Here is a 22,679-nt window from a genome sequence, read left to right as displayed (position 1 = left end):
CTCGCCTGATATCCTCTGTAAACACTCCTGCCTGCCAGCTGTCCTTCCAAAATTCCATAGCTTCAGTTCAAATCTCTCTCCAGTCCTTCCCTCCATAGGAAGCCTCTGTTGTTACCAGGAACTGGTGCAAAGAAAAGGCAAAAGTGGTCAGGAAGAATTTCTGAGGGACTCAAAAAAAACCCATTGGCTTTCTTGTGTCTTTTCCAAATCAGATGAGCACCACAAAAATTAGCCTGAAAAAAAGGTCATGGCTTAAAAATCAGGCTCCCATGAGATTAAACCCACAAGAGATCTTCAGCATGTGGGTCACTTTTACAGACATGAGGGGATGTTCACAGAACTATTTAAATATGAAGAATGAGCCCTTGTATAACCCCCATCAAAGCTCATTTTACCTGCAGGGACACTAGTTCTGTGTCTTGGTGAATTTAGCCCCTGCTCATGGTGAGCAGCACTCCCTTTTTGCCCTCCCAAGCAGAAGGTTTTCAGCTATCCAGAACTAAAATTACAATTTTTGTCTAAATTTAAATGCAAAACTTTCCCACCAAGCCTAGACTATAATATATAAGGGTAACAAGCAACAGCAACACACTAAGGAGCCCCATTTTTGAAACAATTCAAGAAGGCAGGGCCAGAAATGTGTCCAAGTGCCCTTTCTCCAGGGGAGCATAACCAGCCTCCACAGAGAATATCCATCCCATCCCAGATCTGCACCAGCAGGAGAAAAGACTGAACAATGTGTCAGATTTTGGAAGTCCTCCTTGCATGAATAACTTTGTGAGCAGTATCTGTGCTGCTCTGAAGTGAATGAATGCCAGAGAAGCCCATGACTGAAGTTCAAGAACATGCATTTGTTCCCACAGAATTCCAAAGACAAAACTCCTGTTGACTGAGAGGAAGCCCACTTCTTATCCAAAGGTTTGTGCTGATGATGTGTTTCAGAGGAGCTCCTCCTTTTCCCCTGTTCTCTCTTACCTTTTTAACAACTCCTGTTCTTTTTGTACTTTGCACAACGAGGGAGGAAATAATTACATGGCTCTCTGCTGACAGTGGGTACTTCTCCTCATCTTCCAAATGGAAACACCAACTGACTCTCCTGCTAATATTTACTTGTGCTACGTGTCATTCTCCTCTCTGTCAGTTTATTCTCAAGAAAAAGAAATGAAAAGGATTGTGTTTTTCCTTTAGGCATTTATTTATGAATTTTTAGACACTTAAAATTAAGGTGTTTCAGGTTTTTTTTTTTTTTGAGATGGAACATTCTAGATCCCTGAAGTGAGAGAGTGAAAAGCTCAGGTTGAAGTAGAACAACTACTCTGGGGGAGAAAAATATGTGCACACAAATGACTTTACTACTCAAGTATTTTACTTCAGTCACACACAGAGCTGTTCTGCACTGACAGGGCTCAAATATTCATGCCATCAACTTTTATTGTCATCAACACTTAGGGAGGGTCAGTGGCAGTCACATGCAGGAGCATCCAGAAAAGCAACATTTGAGAATCACGGGGGAGAGTTCACACAAAGTCTACCACAGTCAGAGAATAAAATCCACTCAGCTTCTTTTGTTCCATTCCCCCCCGATCAGCCAGCAGAGCACAGGCTGTTCACTGCTCTGACAGGAACAGGATGAGAGCACATTGTCCACGTGGAGCTCTTAGAAATCACCACCAAGGTTTGCCATTTGCATTATTCAGAGCTGCACATTCTGCTCCTGTCTCATTGATCAAGTCAGTCTTTGGACCGTAAAAAAAAATTACAAATAATGGGTTTGCAGTTTTCTGCTTTACAATCCACTAGAACAAGAAACAGTTGTTGACATGTACACAACTTTATTTTAAGGACACAGCAATCACAACAACAGGAACAGAACCATTACTTTAACACTGTAAGCTTCCCTCTGGGAACTGACTTGCACGCAGTTAGATCCGAAAGCGTTTGAAACAATATCTTGGGGGGGAAACACAGCAAACCTTAAATATATTAACTTCAAACTTTATGTGCTTATCTCCTCTTTTTGGTGGCTGGTGGCAGTTAAAGCTTTTCAAAGTCATGGCCACTTGTGTTCATTGCTTCGGGGTGCATTACCCTTCCCATGAATAGCACGGTACCTGTGGGGAGAGCGGGAAGGGAGGAGGGGATGGAGAGATGTCAGAACCAAAATTAAAGGGGAGGGTATGAGATAATGAACACCAATAATAAGCTCGAGAGCACGTGGTGCCTGATTTTCAGAGGAAGATACAGCAGAGAACTTGGTGGCCATGAAAGGCTCAACAGCCCCTTTGAACACAGTAACCAACCCTGAGCACTTGGGGTTGCCTTGAGAAGGGTCACTATCACAGACCTTTCTTCCAAGAAGTTTTTAACCTTAGATTTCCAGATTAACAACAAGCTTTGAGGCTTTAACTACAGTTGTTGGCCATTCCTCTTTCTACATGCAACAGCAATGTTAAGAACTATCCCAAAGTAACCGGGTTCTGCTCTGTTCTGATTTGCAGTTCTCTTTTTGGGGAGATTTTTGCATACTGAGTAGGGAAAAAGGACAGATCTCCTCCAGATACATTTTTTGCCTAATGTGTCTACAACAGCAAGGATACTCAATTTAGTTTGGTCAAAAAAAACCCTTAAGAGTTGGTATCCTGCCTTGCTGGCCTTGTTTCAGTTGGGATGAAGGTAATTTTCTTCTTAGTACCTGGTCCAGTGCTGTATTTTGAATTTTGTACAAGAGAAAAGTCACACAAGGACTCTGCTCAGCTGGACTGGAAGCATTATTGCAATCTAAATAAACAAACAAACCTAAATAAACATTGCTACCTGTGGTGGGGATCACAAACACAGACCCACGTGACAGTCTGTGAGTGCACAGGAAGGTTTTACATCCAGTCACAGCCACATCATTAAGACAAATTACAGATACGAAACTGAGGAATTACTTAATCACTGCCCATTTAGTTGGTGAGGGTTGTTCTCATCCCTCACCTGCCACAGAGCACTTGGAGAGCACAACAGAATTATTCATGGCTGTAATATCTGTCCATTATGCAAATCATTTGGTGCTGGGAACGTATTTCACTGGTCTTGCTACAGCCAAGCTCTGAGGGGATGCAGTGATTACTGATGTTCAGGGCAGTAACTCTGTGTTCTCACAACAAAAATGGTGAATTTTTCTTCCCTGGGGTTTTTAATCACATCACTTTGAATGTTTTTTTGGTCAGATTTCGACGTCTGACTTGGAGAAACATTCAGGGGGCACAGAAAAGGTGAGTCTTTCAATATTAGGTTTTTAAAAGGAAAATTATTAATTAAGGAAATGTCATAATAATTAATGAAAATTCATAACACAAGCCCAGTTCATTGATCAAAACATGCAATTTTCTTTTGAATACTTGATGATGTGCTGTGAAAAATTCAAGAGTCTGCAATATTCTCACCTGTTCTTCTGTTTCTGACCAAAAAGAAAAAGGGATGGTCAACTATAACTTGGGGATACAGCACTGCCATCCTGCTGATGGCAATCATTCCTAGAGGAAAAAGAACACAGGCAACTTGTTAAACAGCACAGCACTTCTCCTGATCATCAGGAGAGACACTTCTGCAGCTCAGGGGCTGCCACTGCAGTCCCACACTCCACACCAAGAAACAGGACAATATTAACTGAAAATGAGAGGGACCTGCAGAGTAATTTTGACTTTAAGAATGACTAACAATGCAGAGTAGTGCAATTGCCCAGGCTGAGGGAGCAGCTGATAAATTTTAAGATCCAGAGCCTTCAGAGGAGTTAATGATTCCCCTCACTCATGGAAGGGGAGTGAGCTGCATTAGCCAGCACTGCTGACCTGTTTTACACAGCTCCAGCCTGAGGTGCACAGTAAAAGGTAACCCTTAATAACTATGAAATGTGCCACAATTAAATGGGCTGATCCTGCAGCTTTTATATTGTGTTGATAAATAATGCAGAGGCTGAAAGTAAAATTAACTGAGAATCAGGCAAAATTTGACTCTTTGTTATTTTTATTTGGAGATGCATAGATTTCTCCAGGACATTATTATTAATTCCCGGTGTTTCATTTAGTTTCAGGTTTCCCCTGCACTGTTCATACAGACTCCAGCACTGCCAGTAATCTCTGCCCATATTAATGGCACAATTCAACCCAGCCCAGGGAAGCAATTCTGCCCTTCCTCAAAGACTGGCACAAGCAGAGGCAATTGGAAATCACCTGATGATCCATATTGGCAACTAATGTGACTTAATTTTAGGAAAACCATGTGATAATCACGTCAACCAACCAACTGCCCCCAGCATTAACAGGGGCCAGCAGTGGTTTTGCATTCAGCACTTCCCATCTTGCATCTCAGAGTATTGCTTATTAAAATTGCTTATTAAAATGCAATTGCAACAACTCCCATCTCCTTCTAACTACTCTGATCAAATGCCTCTGACCATCTCAATTAGCAGGTAAAAACAATGAAAGCTGAAGTTCCATAAAGAAAATATAAATTGCAGTCTGTACTCTCCTGACAACCAGAAGCAAAACACGGAAGAAGAGGTTTTTCACAGGATGCTCAAAATCCTTCATGAAACACAACATGTTGAAAAAAAAAATGCCAACACTTCATTTCCAGAATTCTCCTCTGAAAGCAGTACCTTGCTATGCTGTGTCCCCATCCTATTTAGCTTTCCTGGCTGTACAGCAAGTCAGCTTTAAAAAATTAATTAACACAGAATAACCAGACATTTCATTTAGTTCTGCTTTTCAGTCGGTACCTGAGGCAGCAGCAGCTTCTGATCCTTCCTCATTAACTTCTAGAAATGCCTTGTGAAATGCCTTTGCAAGGTAAAGTTCCTTGTTATCTGGAGAGGAAAAGGAAACATATTTCAAGTGGCTCAACAGTAAGACTGAGGTGTTTAAAAAAACCTTCCAAACACTGCCAAAAACCCCAACACTGTTATTCACCTTCTATAGCAGGCAGGGAAGGATAAGAGCTTTGTTGCATTAAAATACCTTCTGCCAATACCTTTAATAGCACCATTTACCTCACTTAAATTTGTAATGCTCTCCTACAGCACGGATATTAAAATAGCTCAGGACTGCCTAGAGCACCACTATCCCAGAGAGAGTAAAAAACAATCCTTGAAAATAAGATTTTAAATGCAACTATTGGAAAAAAGGATTATGACATTATATAGCAAATACTCAGACAAAAAGAATTTTACTTCTGTGTTAGGTACAATACAGACTTTCTCCAGGAAAATTAGGTCTTTTCTTTCTTCTTCCACTATATTTTGAAGAAGCTGAACATCAACATTTATTGCCAAACCCACTGTGAAACTTGGGTTTTTTTTAGTCTTGTTTGTTTTCCATCCTTCTTCGTCAGTATTTTTATTTCAGTCCAAGCTTCCTCCTGCTTAAGTCTGTGAGTGTTTCATTACTTTCCTTCAGTGGCTAAAGGATCAGACCTACTGGAATACTCAGTAGTTCTAACACTAAAGTAAGTCAAAGGCACAAGAAGCAGCAGTCTGAAATGTCTCTCCCCAGCAGATCTCACTGCACTGAATTAAACCTCCTGCTTCAGCTGCTTCGCTTCAATCCCACCACCAAGAGCCCCAAATCATCCCCTTGGGGACTGTGGGTAAAAAACATATACAAGGCTGCTAAAAATTGTACTAGTTCTAGGCTTCAGTTCCAAGCCTTCAGTAAAGCCATCCTGAAAGCTGGGCTCAAGTTTTCAGCCTGTTGCTTTAAAAAATGGGACATGTAGCCCCTACCTGTCTTGAACATTAAGCAAAAATCTTAAACCTCAATACATTTTTAATGTTTAATAACAAAGAGATTCCTGCTTAGCCTAGTCATGCCTTTCAATCTATTTTTTGTTACCACAGCACTTAACCCTGATCCTGTGACCTGTAACAGTCCCAGAAATACTCTCTATTTTCATCCCCAGTGCTTTATTTTGCAGAGTGTGGTGGCACTTCTGGAACTCAAGGTACATTTCTGGTCAGAGCACTTTGTACCTCAGAAGATTGGCCTCCATCTGATGAGCTCAGAGACCCTAATTCTGACAGCACAAACACTGCTGACATTTGCCATCAGGTGTAAAAGCAGGTCTACTTCTATTCAGGATCTGAGTATTAAAAAAAGCAACAACATTTAAAGTTGACAGGAACAGAGGTGTCACTGCAGATGAGACCAATACACCCAGTTAGTCCAGCACACTGCACCAGCTCTGGCATTGTTGTTGTTCCAGAAGATCCAAGTCACCTCACAGATGAAAACTACAGCACAACTAACGAGAGAAAAATATGCCTTATACCCTAAACCAAGTTTCTAATCCCCAGAATACACAGAATGCCTTTATTCAATGTACCATAGATAGTTGTCATTGCTCTGAAGCCATTTTATTTTTTTTAATCCTACCAACCTCATAACCCCAGGGAATGCCCAGCCAAGATAAGCTGCATGTTTTCCATGAGAGAAGCACTTTCTATTTGTTTTCAATTTGTTGCCTTTCACATCATTGGATATCTTTGTCCTTGGATGATGAAAAGAGCAATTCCACATCCCAAATTACTTTCTCTAGGTTCTTCTCTTCATAGTGACACTGCCACATCCCTCTCATTCATCTCTCCCTGAAGTGAATGAATCTATTTTCATATGAAAGCACAATGTTGTCACTGGGAGTTCAGGTAGCTCCTCTTTGATGCAGCTGGTGATTGTCACGTCACTGACTGCAAAACTCCAGCATCACATCTCCTCACAATTATCCATCTTTCCTTATGCCTTCACTGGGGACAAGGTGGGGCTCACCTGAGGATCTGCCATCACATCATTCTTCTCTAGCAGCTCCTTCAAATGTGTATTTTCATAAGAACAAACATGATTTGGTTGTTAACACCTCAGGGGAGTCCCATGGGGATCTGGTGCCAAGGTTTAAGCTTTGTGCAGGACCCAAGCCCAGATCCCCATTAATGAGTGGGAGGGATGTGAAGCTCCCTCCTGATGTCCAGGACTCCACGAGCATCACACTTCATTTGTCATCACACTCCATCTGTCTGCAAACTCCTACTCAGCTGCCAACTGGCTGCTCTGCAAGTCTCATTTTAAAGAAATCACGAAGGTTTATTGGCTCTTCCAGCTTAGGCTGTCCCAGAAAAATTATATGTACGTCAGTCAAGACTTCAAAGAGCCATTTACTGGACTGATGCTCTTCTAACTACTTTATACTGTGAAAGTAAGTCACTGAGATCACTTCACTGCTCACTGCCACGCAGGTCACCTTGCATTAAAAGCAGCTGCCATTTAAGACTCTATAAACCACTAAGAAATATTATAATCATTTGAAAGAGAAGGGGAATTTCAGTATTGAAATTAGTTCAAGGGTAAATCTTAAGTGGTGTCAAAATACTCAAGCAGTGAGTTTATGTGCTGTGTAAATTCTAAAATGCCAAATATCAGAAGTGGTTTCAAGATTCTTTTGGACATCTGATGGAATCAGATGCAAGTAAATACTGTCAAGTCTTTTGATGAAAGTGAGAGTCAGAACATATGTGACCTGACAGCCAAGGAGGAATGTCCTCCTACTCACCTGGGATAATTGACAAAGAACTTAATTTCTGCGAGGGAGTAACATTTGAAATGTGCCTCTGGATTAGAACTCCCTCTTGGGTTGCTCAGAATCCAGACATTCCAGAGGGCAAAGCCAACTCCTCCATTTCCATTTTTCAGACTGAGTGCAAAAAAGCACAAAATTCTCAATATTGAAAAATAAGTCTGTAATCCTGCAATTTGCCTTGTTATCCACTAAACCCACATGGAATTTTGCTGAACCCACCAATGTGCCTGGATCTGTTCACAGGATTAGGGCTGTTGCTGAAACTGCAGCGACTTTCCTTGACAGTAAAGCAAAAGCAACAGGAGAGGAGGAGGAAAGTATTTTTAAACACAACAGAATTCCTCAAAAATCTCCTTAGATTTCATTTATGATTCATGTCTTCCTAAATTAAGTGTCCAGACAAAGATTTTGTTCCAATACTTGCATTTAAGGTTCCGTGAAGTGCCAAATATTCCAGAGGACTGACCCTGAGATTCATGGAAACTTCCAGCTTCCACTTCCCTGCTACCTGATGTACCATTCTGGTGTTTGTAAAAGCAAGCTTTGAACAAATTTTCTTCATGATTTTTATTTTCCCTTCCTCCCTCCATATTTCACATTATAAAAATTAGAAATAGGAAACATACTCTGTATTTTCATTATTTAAAACTTCACCTCCACGGCATCAACAGTGGGCTTTTCATTAAAGACATTAATTCAAACCCAATTTTTTTATTTCTTAATTTACAAATGACCTTTTCATCCCCTGGTGGAACATCCCCTTTTCAGTGAAACGCAGGCAAGTTACAGTGAAACTCATGAATTCTCTCTGTACACTGCTCTGTACTCAACAAACAAGTTAATCTTTAAATGGCAGAGGAGTTAATTCGGTCATGCAGAAGAGGGTATTTTGATTTTATACAGTATAGTTGTCAAAAATATAAAACTTGAAACAAATCACTGGTCACACGGAATAAGACACAAGCACCTGATTCTTTCTGCCAACCTCTCCACTACAGAATTAGTCCCTGATACAGAGATGAATTTTATATGGAATTAAATAAGAGCCAGGAGCTGCCTTTGTGGTTCCATCTCTGTGTATTTTCTGTTCTCCTTAATGCTTTTCCTCAAGTAAATAATTTTATATATATAGACCAGAATTTATTGGAAAGCTGACTGGTCTTTGAGGTTGCAGAGAAATCGAAGGTGTTTTTCTCCAGAAAAAATGCTATTTCTTTGAAGAAGGATTTTTCATTTATTTCAATTCCTTTCATTAGCTAACTCTAGCTTTTCCCACAGCTTCACTGGAAAAGTGAAATAAGCTGCATGATACACTAGAAACAGGATTTCAGACTTAGCAAAAATGGAAGGATGTGAACATCACAAACATTGCTCTGTGCATTTTCGAGGAAGGTTTGACTTATTACCAGCACTTTGAATAAGCACCCAGGTGTGACTGTTCCCAGGGACAGACAATGCAGAACAGGGATTGCCAATCAGGATCTACCTGGCTGGCTGGGCAGCAACACATGGAGCAAAAGAACCCAAAAAAACAGAGGGAGCAGTGCAGAGGCATAAATTACAAGGACAAGGACAGCAGCCTCATACTGCTTCATTTTGGGTTTCACAAAATTTAGGTCTACACAGACTATATTAATAAACTGCTCACCTGGTTCCTCCTGTTATGTAAAGATGAATCAACTTCTCAGGTATTTTTGTGCCACTTCAACAGAGAAGCTGTGGCTGCCCCATCCCTGGAAGTGTCCAAGGCCAGGTTGGACAGGGCTTGGAGCAACCTGGGCTAGTGGAAGGTGTCCCTGTCCAAGGCAGGGTGGGTGGAATTGAATGAGCTTTGAGGTCCTTTCCAACCCAAACCATTCTGTGATTCTAGGAACACCTTTTAGGAGGTATTAAAAAGCATAAATATCTCATTCCCACCTGATTTTTTAAACGTATTGGATATTTCAACTTGTGAAAATTAAGTGTTGACAACATATTGCACCAGGCAGGCAGCATCTGTGACTAAATGGCTTTTATCTCAGAACTTCTTCCATCCACAGGTATCTGGGGAGATGACTAATTGTACAACAGCTTAATGCTCTTAATGCTGGGAACAAACAGCCTCTAGGGATACAAGGATGACAATCCCTTGGTGTGGGAATCTCCTCTGCCAGGAAGGCACTGCAGCCATTCACTGCTCTCACGGTATCACACTTTCTCTAATTTCTAGTGAGAGCCAGGTCTGAGATACTCAGAGTGAACTCTCCCAGGTAAAAAATGGATTTCCTCATATACCTTGAGAGACAAGACATGAACCTCTTACCAGACATGGCAGTGAGGTCAGCACTGCTGCTGAACAGCTCCGTAATTCCCAGCCCTCTCCAGACTTCTTTGAGATCAATCTCCTGTTCTACTGTGAACCTGCAGAATGGAACAGAAAATCACAAACAGCCAGATGTGAGCACTGCTTACTGGTATTAGAAGATTCAAATTTCTAGGTAAAAACACCAAAATAAATAATGCAAAGGAGGAGGTTCACTGCTAGTGACACCTTCTAAAAATGCCTATAAACAAATTAGTTTACTCACAGCTGGATCTTTTTTCTAATACAGAAGCAATCAAAAATATGTTAATGGTACGTACAGCCCGTGACCATAAAACCTCAGTGCAAAATTATGCAGCAGTAATGGAAATGATTACTTTTTATACGAGAGGTTTACTACAAAAACTGAATTTAATTGTACAAATACTAGAACAGAATATCAAATGAGGCAAATAACAGCTGATTTTCATAGAGAGCTGTGGGCAAAGAAGGAGTGGAAAATAAGAAAGATACTCCACTTTCACTGTGACAGTATAAGCAAAGACCAACAGTTATGAATATGAACATAAAGCATTCCTGACTCAGCTTCTAATTAGTCTGGTGGCAAAATTGTAATTGGGTTTTGATTGTGAGTAAACAACAGGGAAAACAAATAGTTGTCAGTGTAAATGCACACGTGAGTACAAGCTGGCAGGATTTCAGGGGGAGCCTGCAAAGCCTCCTTCTAGGGAATGTTACTGTGCTGGAAGGACAAACTGAGACCTGTCCTGAGGGCAAGACCTGGGGCAAAAGCTCCTTCCATTTCTAATCACTGCTTTTCAAACAGCATCAAAGCTATGCCTGGTGTCAGTGAGACAAAAAAAAGGACTCGAGTCTTTTCTGTGTGGCCAGAAACAGACTGGACAGCTGGAGAAACAAAAAAATGTGTCAGAAAAATAATAATGGCAGAAAATACCAGATATCTACAGACAAACACAGGGGACTGAGTACAAATGTTTGTTATGGGTGAGTTGTGGGTTCTCTGTGAAATAAGCAAGCAAATTATCAATGATTTACATTATGATGACAGTGACTGGTTGTAACTATGGAATAACAAAATTTTTAGTCTGTAAGGTGTTGTCAGAGTTTCTCCAGCCACTGAATCAAAAACAACCCTGCAGCTACCCAGCAGCCCTCAGTGATGGCATAAAGAAGTGCCAGAACCAAATAAAATAAGTGTTTCTGTGCAATCTTATTTTTCAGGACTAAATTCCCTCAACTCCATGGAAGAACATGTTCTTTTCAGGAGGAAGTGCAGCCCAGAACTCTGGGCAGAGCACAGCTCACGATGAGCTGGGATGTACAACCCAGCATGTGCAAACTTGGCAGCTTGAAAAAGAGGAATCTGGACATCAAAATAGAACTGGATGAGAGTCAAGTGGATCTTCCTCACTTACACAGAAGGAGAAAAATCCAGCACACAATCTACACTCATAATGAACTTACAAATGCCTCTAGAAGCCAAAAATCTCTGATGGGATGGATATTAGTCATTACCCACAGAAGGATTTTAGGAGTAAAGTAAGACCTGGAGATAGTTCAGGATTGATAAATCACTGGTGGCATTGCAAGTGTTCATGTACCTTGTCCAGAACAATTTCAGGACATGCCTGGAATAAAAGTAAAGGAACTGGTTCTTGTGATTTTATTGCTTTGGCAGTTCTCAAAAGAGTCAGAAGAGACCAACAAAGATTTAAGTACTGCAGGAAGCTCCTCATGGTGTTCTGGCATGTTCTGCATGTTGAAGCATTTGTTAAAAAAAGAGGAAAAAAGGCATTATTTTAATGAATGAGATGTGGGTAGACATGAGATGACCTGAAAATACACAACAGGATTTTAGGAAATGGAAATGTGTCCTGTGAGCTTTCTTTTCCTCCTGGAAAGCTGTGGACACACACACTGGTCAAAACCTACCTTACAAACAGAGAAGGCATACGAATGCTAAAATGCAGTTTATAAAAATTTCAGTGCTGTATATTTTCCTTTCTGGTTTTTATTTCACCCCACTATTAAATTTATTGAGGTTTCAACGCAAGTTAGGTAGGGACCAGCAATGTCAAACTAGTGAGGAAAGCAACAAGTCAAGTCTGCATGAAAAGCAGAATTGGAGGTAAAAAATAAGAAAAATAACTGAATAAAAAGCATTTTTTCCAACTGCAGGGTATCAAAGGCAAACGAGGTGGGTTTAAGTCTCTGTCCCATTAGACAGGAAACACACATCTACTAAGCCATGGATGGTGACCCAGAAGGGAAGTGGGGCACAGGATGCCTTTGCAGACTGATCAGGGAGGGTTTGGGAGATGTTTTGGGAAAAAATAAACCTGTAAAGCCTCGCTGAACATGGATCTGGAAAAAGGGAAAGCAAACAAGTTGATTGGTTCTACTGCTCGAGAATCCCTGTGTGAAAGAGAGGAGCAGTCCCTTAAAACAGAGGCTCTGTCCCTGGCTGAGACCTCTGGAAAGGTAAATTCCAAACAAGTGCATGAGGGAAGGTCTGTACAATATCTACAGGAGTGAGTTGCTGCTTTATTTGTCATAAAAAGCAGACTAAAAATATCGCATCATCAGCTGTTTAAATATCAGACGATCCCTTTATGGAAATAAAACTAATTACTTCCCTTCTCCCCTCTTTTAGTTCTGTCCTGTGGTAAATCCCCACTCCAAACCACTGTTCCAAATAGTATCCCCCCTCCTTTTCCTCCTGCTCTGAAAAGCAGGGAGAGTTACAGATAAATTATTAATGAGATTTCCAATATTTTAGCTGACACCAGAACCGGCCTTTTCTGAGAAACAACAGGGCTGCTTTACACTGGGAAATTTAATTCCAGGCTGTGCAATCCCATGTAAACACTCAGGGTGAGTTATCTTCCATCACATTTGGATTTCTGTGCATTCCTCCCAGACAGTGATGTCAGTGTTCAAAATCAAAGCTGACAACTTAGAACACAGAGCTGACATTCCATCTCATTTCCCAGGCATCTGCTGCACCTCCAGACTTTGGGAATGCCGAGTTACACATGGTTATTTGCAGTGTTTGTTGCATATAATGAACCAGATGGTCATATTTCCCCCCCTCCACAATCTTTTAGGTGCTTCTGATGCTAAAAATACTACGAAAAAAATCAATTTCAACACTTCAGTATCAAAAATCAAGGAATAGCTGCAACTGGGAGCTGTAAAAACCACAAAGGGAAGTCTGAGGAACAGACACTGAAGAGAAGATTAGATTGAGAAACCAGCAAAAAATTCTCTGGAGAGTTCAGCAGGGAACTGGGACATTTTAATGAAATTTAAAACTTGCACAAGCATTAGATTAAAATGGTGCATTTATGTCACTGAGAGTCTTCTGCAGTTCTGTGTCTGAGCCTTTAGGTTTTGCAGAGAGCATTAATACACCACATCAGGCCATCTTTCTTCTATTTTACAGACATCCAAGACAGGAAAAAAAAAAGATGGCTTCATGTTTTATGATGCTACATAATGCTACATTTTTTCTGATTTTTAGATGCTCAGGATTCCCAGAAGGATCAGGGGACACTGTCTAGTCATCCAGCAGAAAAATGACTCATCCCAAAGTGTATCATTTCAAAAATTACTAAGGGTTCTGAACGAGCCAGGGCAAGAAAATTCCAGGTTTTCAGATTGGCTCTAATACATTCAATTCTGCAGAACAAAAGGCTCCATTGCTTGACATCAATATTCTTGCTTGGAGGGCAGGCTCTGAGGATCTGAAGCACTATTTTTACCCCAGCAGCCCCTCCAGTGCCAAGCTGCCAGCTGATATCAATTCCAGCATTTCGGCTGGAATTTCAGCTGGGCTGTCCCGAGGTGCCAGAACCAGCCTGAATGATTTAACAGCCTGAAAACAAACAAGCAAGAGAGCAAAAAAAACCCCCACTGACAGCAAAATCAACCCCAAAACCTCCACTCATCTGCTCTGGCCAGGTGAAGAAAGGCAGGTTGTGGGTTCTTCTCTGGCAAGATCCTTCCTTCCAGGGCTAAATATGGGCTGAGAATGGATTTCAGTGGGACACTTTTATGCCTTTTATGTGGTTGTATCTCCAGAACATCCAGCACTGGCCCATTCCATTCCTCATGAAAAGAGGACTTGAGACAGCAGGTTAAAAACCAAAAGACAGAGGATTTTTTAATTTGGGTTTAGATTTTTGTTGGGTTTTGAGTGGTTTTGGTTTTTGTTTTGTTTTGTTTTTTAGAGAAACAACCTTCAGCTAAAACCACTTATTTCATCACTGTCTGAAACATTTTTAAGGAATTTAAGGGTAAAAAAGCAAGATCATTATAGAGATTTGGAACACTCCTTAAGAGGAGATCTGCAAACTGTAGCACTGCTATTAGGTACCAGTTCCTCCTCTGCTCTTCAAATAATTTATGTTACAGAGACAGCTTTGTAAATTAGATTCATGGTCTGTTTCACTCCTATACAAAAAGTGGATTAAAATGTTGATCATTTTAGTCTGGGTTAAGCTGGAAACAATGATTTGGAAATGAAAATGAGAAAGTATAATTTAACAATTCTGTACAAATCTCTCCTTTGCTATTAAGAGGAATAATACCCAATTTCATTTGCACACAGATAATGCAGACAGAAATTGCAAAGTTGTGATTAACTCTGCTTTGGTTCGTCATTCAGGTCCTATTACAAATGTATAAGTTTAAAAAATGTTCACTTTATAATTGGATAGCATCTTTCAAGATATAAAAATTTAATTTTATTCCACTGCTGCTTTCAATTTCTCAGTGGACAGAGCCTGGAGGCCACATTTCATAACACGCTTTTTCTGAGTCACAGCATCAAATATTTATGAAGTGTTTATTTAGAGCATTGACAAAATCCTGTAGATCACCTCTAAATCCCTAATGGAAATCCAACACCTTGGGAGCAGGCAATTAATCTTTGGATTTGCTGTAAGGAGACTGCAGTATTACTATATGGAATTTCAAGCTCACAATAGTTATCTTTTATAATCTGGAAATACTGAAGGTAACTGGCATGCAGTTCCACCTGGTTTGCCTCTGTATAACTGTAATTTGCAAGTGTTTATCAAGCTCTTTGAGGCTGTTGGATAAGAGAGACAGCCATTACAAGCAGCCTGAGGGTAGAATAAATAAAGACATTTTATGATCACACAAACCCCAGGGCTCAAATTCACACCTGAGAACCTGGTTACAGAGAATCCTGAAGTCTCTGCTCTTGCTTAGAAGCAAACAAACCCCCAGACCACCTCTACAAACTTAATTCAAGTCATGAACATAATTAATATGTTTTCAATGCCATTGGTGTATTTAGACACCCGAGATTCTCAAATGTGGAAGGTGCTTTTCACAGATTCTCCACTGAATCAATGGAGAGGGACTCTTGTTGTGGATCTCACACTCCAGAAATTCTTTGAGAGAAGATGCCCAACTTCAGCAGCTGATGCACAGGCTGGGAAATGTGCCAGGCACAAAAACAAAGCTTAAGGGATGGAAGAATCCTCGGATTTTGCCTCTAATTAACATCTAGGTCAGGTTTGCCCAGGTCTGCAGAGAAAGAGCCCGTGAGAAATTCCCCTCCCCTGTGTCTTAGTGGACTTTGTGAAGCCTCTGGGACTTGAAGCTCCAAGAGAAACCAAACCAAAAAAATCCCAGGAATAGTGTAGTGTAGGTTCAGTTTGTATAAAACCTGCAATGCAGCTCTTTGCTGCTCTTCTGCTTCTTTAAAGAGCAGTGACTTAAACAAAGAGAGAAACTCTTACTATGGGGCAGCAAAAAACCAGCCCAAAAATGCTGCTATTCCCTCACCACTCTGCTTTTAAAGCTGGAGAAGTGGAATTCTGTCTCCATTTGGAATCAGGGCACGCTGACACCACCAGTCCATCTCAGCCTAATTTATCCTGGCCAGCCTTGTTTATTGTGCTCAGCTGCAGTTCAGCTTCTGGAAAGTGGTCTTGGCTTTGGAATGGAAGCTGATGGACTGCAGGGAGCCTTAACATGGGAAATGTGAAAAACTCAAATCTCCAACTCGCCTGAAAACAACTATTTTAATGATTAAAAGGATTCACTACCGTTTATTTTTCCTGCTGCTCTGTACCCACTTCACAGTGCCACAAAAACAGAGCAAGGTGAAGTGATTCCATTGAAACTGTGCCCTATTGTTACATAAACACTTCCATGAAATCAGGATGAATCACCTGCAGGACACAGTGATCCAACTGTACATTATTAGTGACATTTAGTAGTAAACAACTCTGCTACTAAATCAGGCACAGAGCATGAAAAATAATTAGAGGTGGATGAAGCAGGATTCCAGAAAAGATCCTAAGTGGTAGATGGGAGCAAATTGCCACTGAGCACCCACAACCTGCAAATGAACTAACAGAAGTTTCATCCTTTCTGCTATAATGTCTTGTTATTTTATTGCTTCTCTCAGGAAAAAGAAAGCAGCATTTATTTCAGCAAAGAAAAAAGCCTCAAATTGACTGGAATTATTTCTCAACACTCAACCATTTGTATCCACACAGACACACACTACTAGAACTTCTTCAAATAGCAGCACACAGAAACCTAATTAGCACCTAAATGAAACATCTGATAGTTCAGACTTGCAGTATTTCTGGGGCTCCTGTCTAAATGGGACTTATCCATAATGAGTTCTGCAGTACTCTGAGCATCATTCCAAGTGGATATGTTCCTGATGAGGAGGAAACTTTCCTCTCTGGAGTGTTCTATGAAAGGATATAAATGCAGAGCTCATCTGTTGCTCAACCAACCATCACTCTGCCCCACACCCCCCAGGCTTTCCTGCCAAAGCAACCTTCCCGTGGGTGCTCCAGAACCACAGGCTTGGGCAAGATGGACAAGTTTTCCCTACTCTGTTCCTCCAACCATTCTGGATGCAGTTTTTCCCCCTCCAGTGCCATGGGAGCACATTCTCACCTTGGTAAATACACTTCCACTTTCTGCTTCTTTACAGAATTGGCCCATTCATTAATCAAGGAGGCTTTGACCAGTGGTTCCAGTGTGACCAGTGGAACCTCCTGCCTGGACAGGACGATCATCATACTGATCTCATCTCCCTCATAGGGGATCTCCAGAACCTGGTAGATGCCACCTGCTTCGTTGGAGCCATCACTGAACTCCCCTATAACAGAAAAACAAACAAAAACCATTAGAAGGATTTTCTTTTGTCTTTACTGGAGATAGGGGAAAATAGAACCCTAATACTAAGTAGTACTTACTAAACATACATAATAACAAACATAAAAATGACCCTACTTATTCTGCATAAAATTTGTATTGGTTTCTTCCTCATAGGATTTGAGGCTTACATGTGATTTCCTGAAAACACAAGCTCATGCAATGACACAGTTTGGAGATAATGACACTTTTGTGACCCAAATTCCACTGGTTAGACAGAGGAGGCTAAAATTTAAGGCAGCTAAGACCTTCATGGAAATGGGCAGAGGTTTTGTATTCAGGAGAGATAATTTTTCAGTGATGAGACTCAGTGAAATGCTGCCAATGCCAGACACCACAGAACCCCCTCGGAACTCAAGCTCAAGACAAAAATGATCATTAATTCTGCTGTTCAAGAAACCCCTATTTTACCTTTTCAAGGATATTACAACAGTTCTGAGCAAATATTACTCATTTTAATATTTAGCACAGGACAAGAAAAATATTTTTGTGATAAGCAGGACTAACTTGAGAATTGTAAAGAGGGTAAATACAAGGAATAAACATTCTGAAATTCACCACGTGGCACCAGTTATCTAGTTATCACATACACATTAGGGAAAGACACCAAAATCTGCGTCCCTTCATTGGGCAAAGAGCACATCAAAAATTCCAGGAGAATGAAGAGACCACAATTCAAATTAACATTACTGCAACAAACCCATTAAGCCAAGACTTACTGGCTTTAAACTGCTAAAGGTCCAACTCACCGTAGTAAAACTCTCCCTGTTGGTACATCATTGGAATCTGCACTTCACTTTCATCATCTTTTGTGAAAGAAAAAGTTCTTGTATTTTCAGGTCTGAACTGTGACTTCCAGTTGCCCTTAAAGTAGATTGCATTGATGAGAGCCAAATGAGTGAGAGCACCAAAGTCTCCCGGAGACACAAAATCTTTGATCATACCTAAAAAGAAACCCAACTGTCAGTCTGTGTGTCAAACTGAGCATTAAATCAAAACTTGAGACAGCTTGGAAAATGCAAGAAAATAAAAAGCTGTGCTAACATGTAATTTCCAATTCAGATGTTTCATTAAATCTCAAATTAAACTGCCAGTGTTTTGTAAACCTAAATCACAGTGTAGGTGCATAAACCCTTCCATCAAGCACAAGTTAGTCAACTCTTTCTTGATCACTGCTAAATATACCCCACAAGGAAACCACGTGGAAAAGGGTCACACATGGAATGTTTACACTGGGGCTATGAAACAGTTCAGCATTTTCATCTTGAGGGCAGAACTTGTGCAAACTTTGGCTCCGATCCCAAGCAGCACTGAAATGGGAGCTCGGTTTAATGTGCACCCACTGGAACTCCCCCTGGGCCAGTTTTGAAGGAAGCATTCCATTCCAGCAGTGCCCTACTGACTCCAAAGTAAGGACTGATCATCAAAACCCCACAGGAATCCACAGCATTTGCTCCACTGACATCAGCTCCTGAACAGCAAAAGGGAAGAGCCACGGAGCATCTGCTCCGTTCAGCTGAGCGGGGCGGCTGCTCTGCTCCCTCTCCTACATCAGCCATTCCCATCACAACACACTCAGGTACCTGCTTGGCTCATCAAGCTCATCTTACATGGCTTGATTTCAGCAAAATCATTTCCAGTTTGGTAAATTTGGTGCACTGACTGGCTCTGCTGCTGCTCTTGAAGAATGACAGCTTTCCTTGCTCACTTCTATTTTTAACTGATATTGCAATGCAAGGTGTTAAATAAACACATTCCTCGGTCTGGTTATTACTCCTTAATCCATGGTTTAAAAAACAAATTAATTCTGCTTTCTGGAGCACATGATCCTGACTAACTGGTGTGAAATTTGTGTATCCCAGGACAGGATTTCTTCCAGGTTGCTGTTTGTGCTCCATTTTATCCAGAAGGATAAAGGAATGAGTTGTGACTGATACTGCCACACTCACTACGAGATGGAAAAAAAAAAAAGGAAACATTAAGAAGGAAAACAATTCCAGGTTTCTGTTTCTATTTTGGAAGTCATAATGCCTTATGTTTTTTCAGGCACATCTCGTTAACACACTAATGAAACGTGAGGCATTTTTCTGCCCAGAGAAACCTTTGACAGTTCTGGTTTCTGCTCTGAGCCTCCCATCAGGCTCATCCTGCTGGAACTGGAAACCTGCCTGTCCTGAACCCCTTTCCTAAGGAGAACATGAGCCTCCTCCTCTGTCAGAGCTGGAGGCAGGAGGGAATGAGATGGAGTGGCCAGAGAGCAGCTGAGGGACTGTTACATCCCAACCTGATGCCAAGAGCCCCCCAGTCTTTGTCAGCCCTGGTTCTCCTTTTCCCTCAGACAGACCACATGTTTCCCTGAAAACACTTGGCAATCTGCTGCATCACTGACATCCATCTCTACCTGGAGACTGAGATAAAGGGCAGAGTTTGTTATGGACACAGCAGCTGCCACGTTCCCCTGGAAAAACACCACATCACTGTCAAACTGGAACAAAAGCATTACATGAGGAGTTTTCCCACTTTGGAGCCACTTCCATAAAGCATTATGGATTCTTAAATGCTCAGACCACATGGTGATGTGGTGAATTCCTTATGGGGACCCTGATCCCTTCAAATTTCCAATGGTACAACTGGGTTAGAGTCAGACCTGATGAATTCCTTGTAAAACATCAACCTTCAGAGTGGGCCAGATGAACCAGAAGGAGATGATGCTTTGATCCTTACAATGGGAGAAGTAACTGCACTCCCTAACCTGGAGACCCTGCAGGTATCCAGGGAATGTCTCCTCTTTGGGATCTGACAAGCCAAGCCAGCACTGCATCAAGCAGCTCTCAGTGTGCTTATTTACAGCAGTAATTTTGGGCTTAATCCCCTGCTGCAAATTTGTGTTGTGAAACTGTTGACAGTCTTCCTAAAATCAACTACTCTCTAAACACACTGTCAATCCCTCCCATTGCAAAAAATTCCATTACAGAGCCTGATTTTGTGCTTCAAAACTACCTTTTTATTCCCCAACAGTCTATTTCTCAGTACCTTGTCACTGTGAGTTCCTCAGAGTAGTGATACTACAGAAATCCAAAGCACAGTCCAACAATTCAACAAATTTTCTGCTATTGGCAATAATACTTGTCTTTTTTATATAATTTAATACCAAAATTAGTATTAAAATTCTATTAAAATGTCTGCTGTTAAAACACTCTCATTCAATAAATGTTAAAGGCACTTTAAGATGGTAAGACCAGAGGAAAAAAAACTCAAATAGATGTTACATGATCAACAGTGACTAATATTACTTGTGACAGATCATTCCCACACAGGAAAAAATAGAAATACTAGAATTGTTTTTGTGGGAGGAGAAACTTCAGACTCAAACAGAAGAGATAAAAGCCAAGGCAACAATTCAACAACACTGCAGAAGTCTGGAAACAGAAACACCTCCTGCAGGAAGTGTCCAAAAGAATCCCGTGGACTTACTGTTTGTGTGATTCTCCACCCACTTGTTGATTTGGGCAGCAACTGCTGCACTTTGGCTGAAATCCACATTCTCCACTTCAGCCTTAAAGTATTTTTTGACCAACTGCAGGAATTTGTCACTGACATGGAACCCATTCTGCACATACAGGGAGTTGGCGATATCCAGCACGTAATGACTTTCTTCAGTAGTTGCCATGTCAGAAAGGTCCTTCAGGAAGGTAAATTCTTCACCTGAGGGAAGAAAAACAGCTTCAGTGGTTCAGAAAAAAAAGTTAATCCATGTTTTTTTCTGCTGAAAATTCACTAAGACAAAAAAAAAAGTCATCTTTTTTAAAATAAACTTGTTTCTAAACCTACACACACACACTTTCAGATCTGAAGGAATATTTTACAAGAACATATTATTTGGAGCTTATTTTTTCTACTAGTTATAATTAGTATAATTAATGAGACATTTGAATCCCATCAGAGACAAAGGTATCAATGGAAATCCTTTCAACATCAAAAGAGCAATTAAAGAAATTATTACTGGTCACATTTGTATGTCTTGCCACCGCAAATCCTTAACAGAACTTTTGTTCCATCCTAAAAGCCATTTGTTTAAGGAAAAATGGATTTCAAATTTTGAAACTAAGGACTTTCCACAGAGTTCTCTATGCAAAAAGCAGGTCTAGAACTTCTCAGGATCCTGTGTGGGGCAGGACAGAATCATTTGCTTGGGTAATGAGGGATCCTGAGAAGGACTACAGCAGTCTAGGAAGCTTGTACTGCTGCATCATATACCTGAAGCTGAAATCTCCAATTTAAAAAAAAAAACAACAACAAAACAAACCTTAAAATCTGATTGCAATGATATATTCCAAGCAGAAACCATGGAGATGCTCTCACTGAATACCACTCAGTGAGAAGAGTGAATGGCCCAGCTCAAATCAACCGCATAACTCCTTCAATTAGAGCTGAGGGATAATTGATTAATGTTCTAGAGACAAACTGCAGAATTAAATTTGTGCCTCCACAGAGAAGCATCATCCCTGCAGTGGTTTTGTTAAACACAGCTTGGTCACTGTGTTCAGAAATTCCTCCCCAAGAGCCTTTCACTGACAACTTGAAAGTCCAGCACTTTGTATGAATAAGAAATTTCAGTCAGGTTTCAAACCAGTTCCTTTGATATCAATATAAGCAATTTTGCTGAAACTACTGCTTTCCTTTCAGGTTTCACTATTAATCCCTAAAAAGGATGTTCCTAAAAATCTTCTTATATCCCTGGAGGCAAAGGCAAGCTTATTCTGCAGCAAGCAAGATGAACAGTTGGCTGCAGTAGCTGAAGGTTCAGGTGCCCAAGCCAGGGTTGTGTGTCAGCTGCTCTCAGCTCATGCAGAACCCACTCAAACATGTTCCAGCACGTCCAGACCATCAACAGGACACCAAAAAACCCAGTGACTAATAACCCAAGGCCAAGACCAGGCCACCTGCATCCTTGTTCAGGCATTGCCACTTGTTTATTTAAAAAAGTAACACATGATTAAGAGGCCTCACCATTTTTCAAGCTGTCAAACCCCAAGGAATGTCGAATCTCTTTCAAAGTGGTTCCATGGGCACCCAGCTCCACCATTCCCATGGCCAGTGCAATGCTCAGAGGAGAGAAAAGGATGTTCTCATCTTCTCTGGTGGCTCTCAGCTGGTTGTAAATGTTCACAGAGAGCTCAGCAATGGTTTCATCGGGAAAATTGGTCTTGAAGGCTTCACTTTGCAAAACAAGCAAAGACAACAGTCCAAGGAAATACATGACTTGAGACTTTAAGATCTGCAAGATAAATTTTAGAGAAAATAAGTTAACTTTGTTCAAGTAAAATAAGATTCAACTTTAGTCTTAAGTCTGTGGGGAAAAAAAAACAAACCGGGTGAGAGCTCAATGCACAATGCAGTTATTTGGAGGAGAATGTTCAAACTGAGGTAGGGATCTACTTTCAAACAAAAAAAAATCTGCTTCAGTATGTAAATGTACGTTTTTGAACTCTTCCAGCCCCAGATTAACAAAACACTCGTGGCTGCTACA

General features: G+C 40.8%; 1 protein-coding gene across 1 annotated transcript; it reads right to left on the bottom strand.

Annotated features, from left to right (window-relative positions):
• Positions 1 to 1,348: 1,348 nt before the first annotated feature.
• On the bottom strand, positions 1,349 to 22,427 carry SERPINI1 (serpin family I member 1). The gene is made up of 8 exons (XM_029962328.1): positions 22,160 to 22,427; positions 20,624 to 20,854; positions 17,899 to 18,093; positions 16,889 to 17,093; positions 9,914 to 10,011; positions 4,766 to 4,852; positions 3,432 to 3,521; positions 1,349 to 2,111 (listed from the first exon to the last, which is right to left on the bottom strand). The coding sequence occupies exons 1-8, from the start codon at positions 22,407 to 22,409 to the stop codon at positions 2,035 to 2,037; spliced, it is 1,233 nt and encodes a 410-aa protein (XP_029818188.1). The 5' UTR covers positions 22,410 to 22,427; the 3' UTR covers positions 1,349 to 2,034.
• Positions 22,428 to 22,679: the final 252 nt, after the last annotated feature.

This window comes from Manacus vitellinus, unplaced genomic scaffold (genome assembly GCF_001715985.3).
Source record: "Manacus vitellinus isolate BGI_N305 unplaced genomic scaffold, ASM171598v3 scaffold_45_pilon, whole genome shotgun sequence".
Taxonomy (NCBI): Eukaryota; Metazoa; Chordata; class Aves; order Passeriformes; family Pipridae; genus Manacus; species Manacus vitellinus.
The sequence above is the reverse complement of the archived record's forward strand: the minus strand, read 5'-3'. Positions and strand labels throughout refer to the sequence as shown.

Excerpts from the sequence above, each read along its gene's own strand:
- SERPINI1 (XM_029962328.1), bottom strand. The coding sequence starts at position 22,409 with ATGTATTTCCTTGGACTGTTGTCTTTGCTTGTTTTGCAAAGTGAAGCC. Across the intron at positions 20,855-22,159 it reads GTTTGACAGCTTGAAAAATG|GTGAAGAATTTACCTTCCTG; the intron begins GTGAGGCCTCTT and ends TTCTTCCCTCAG. Across the intron at positions 2,112-3,431 it reads GGTCAGAAACAGAAGAACAG|GTACCGTGCTATTCATGGGA; the intron begins GTGAGAATATTG and ends CTCTCCCCACAG.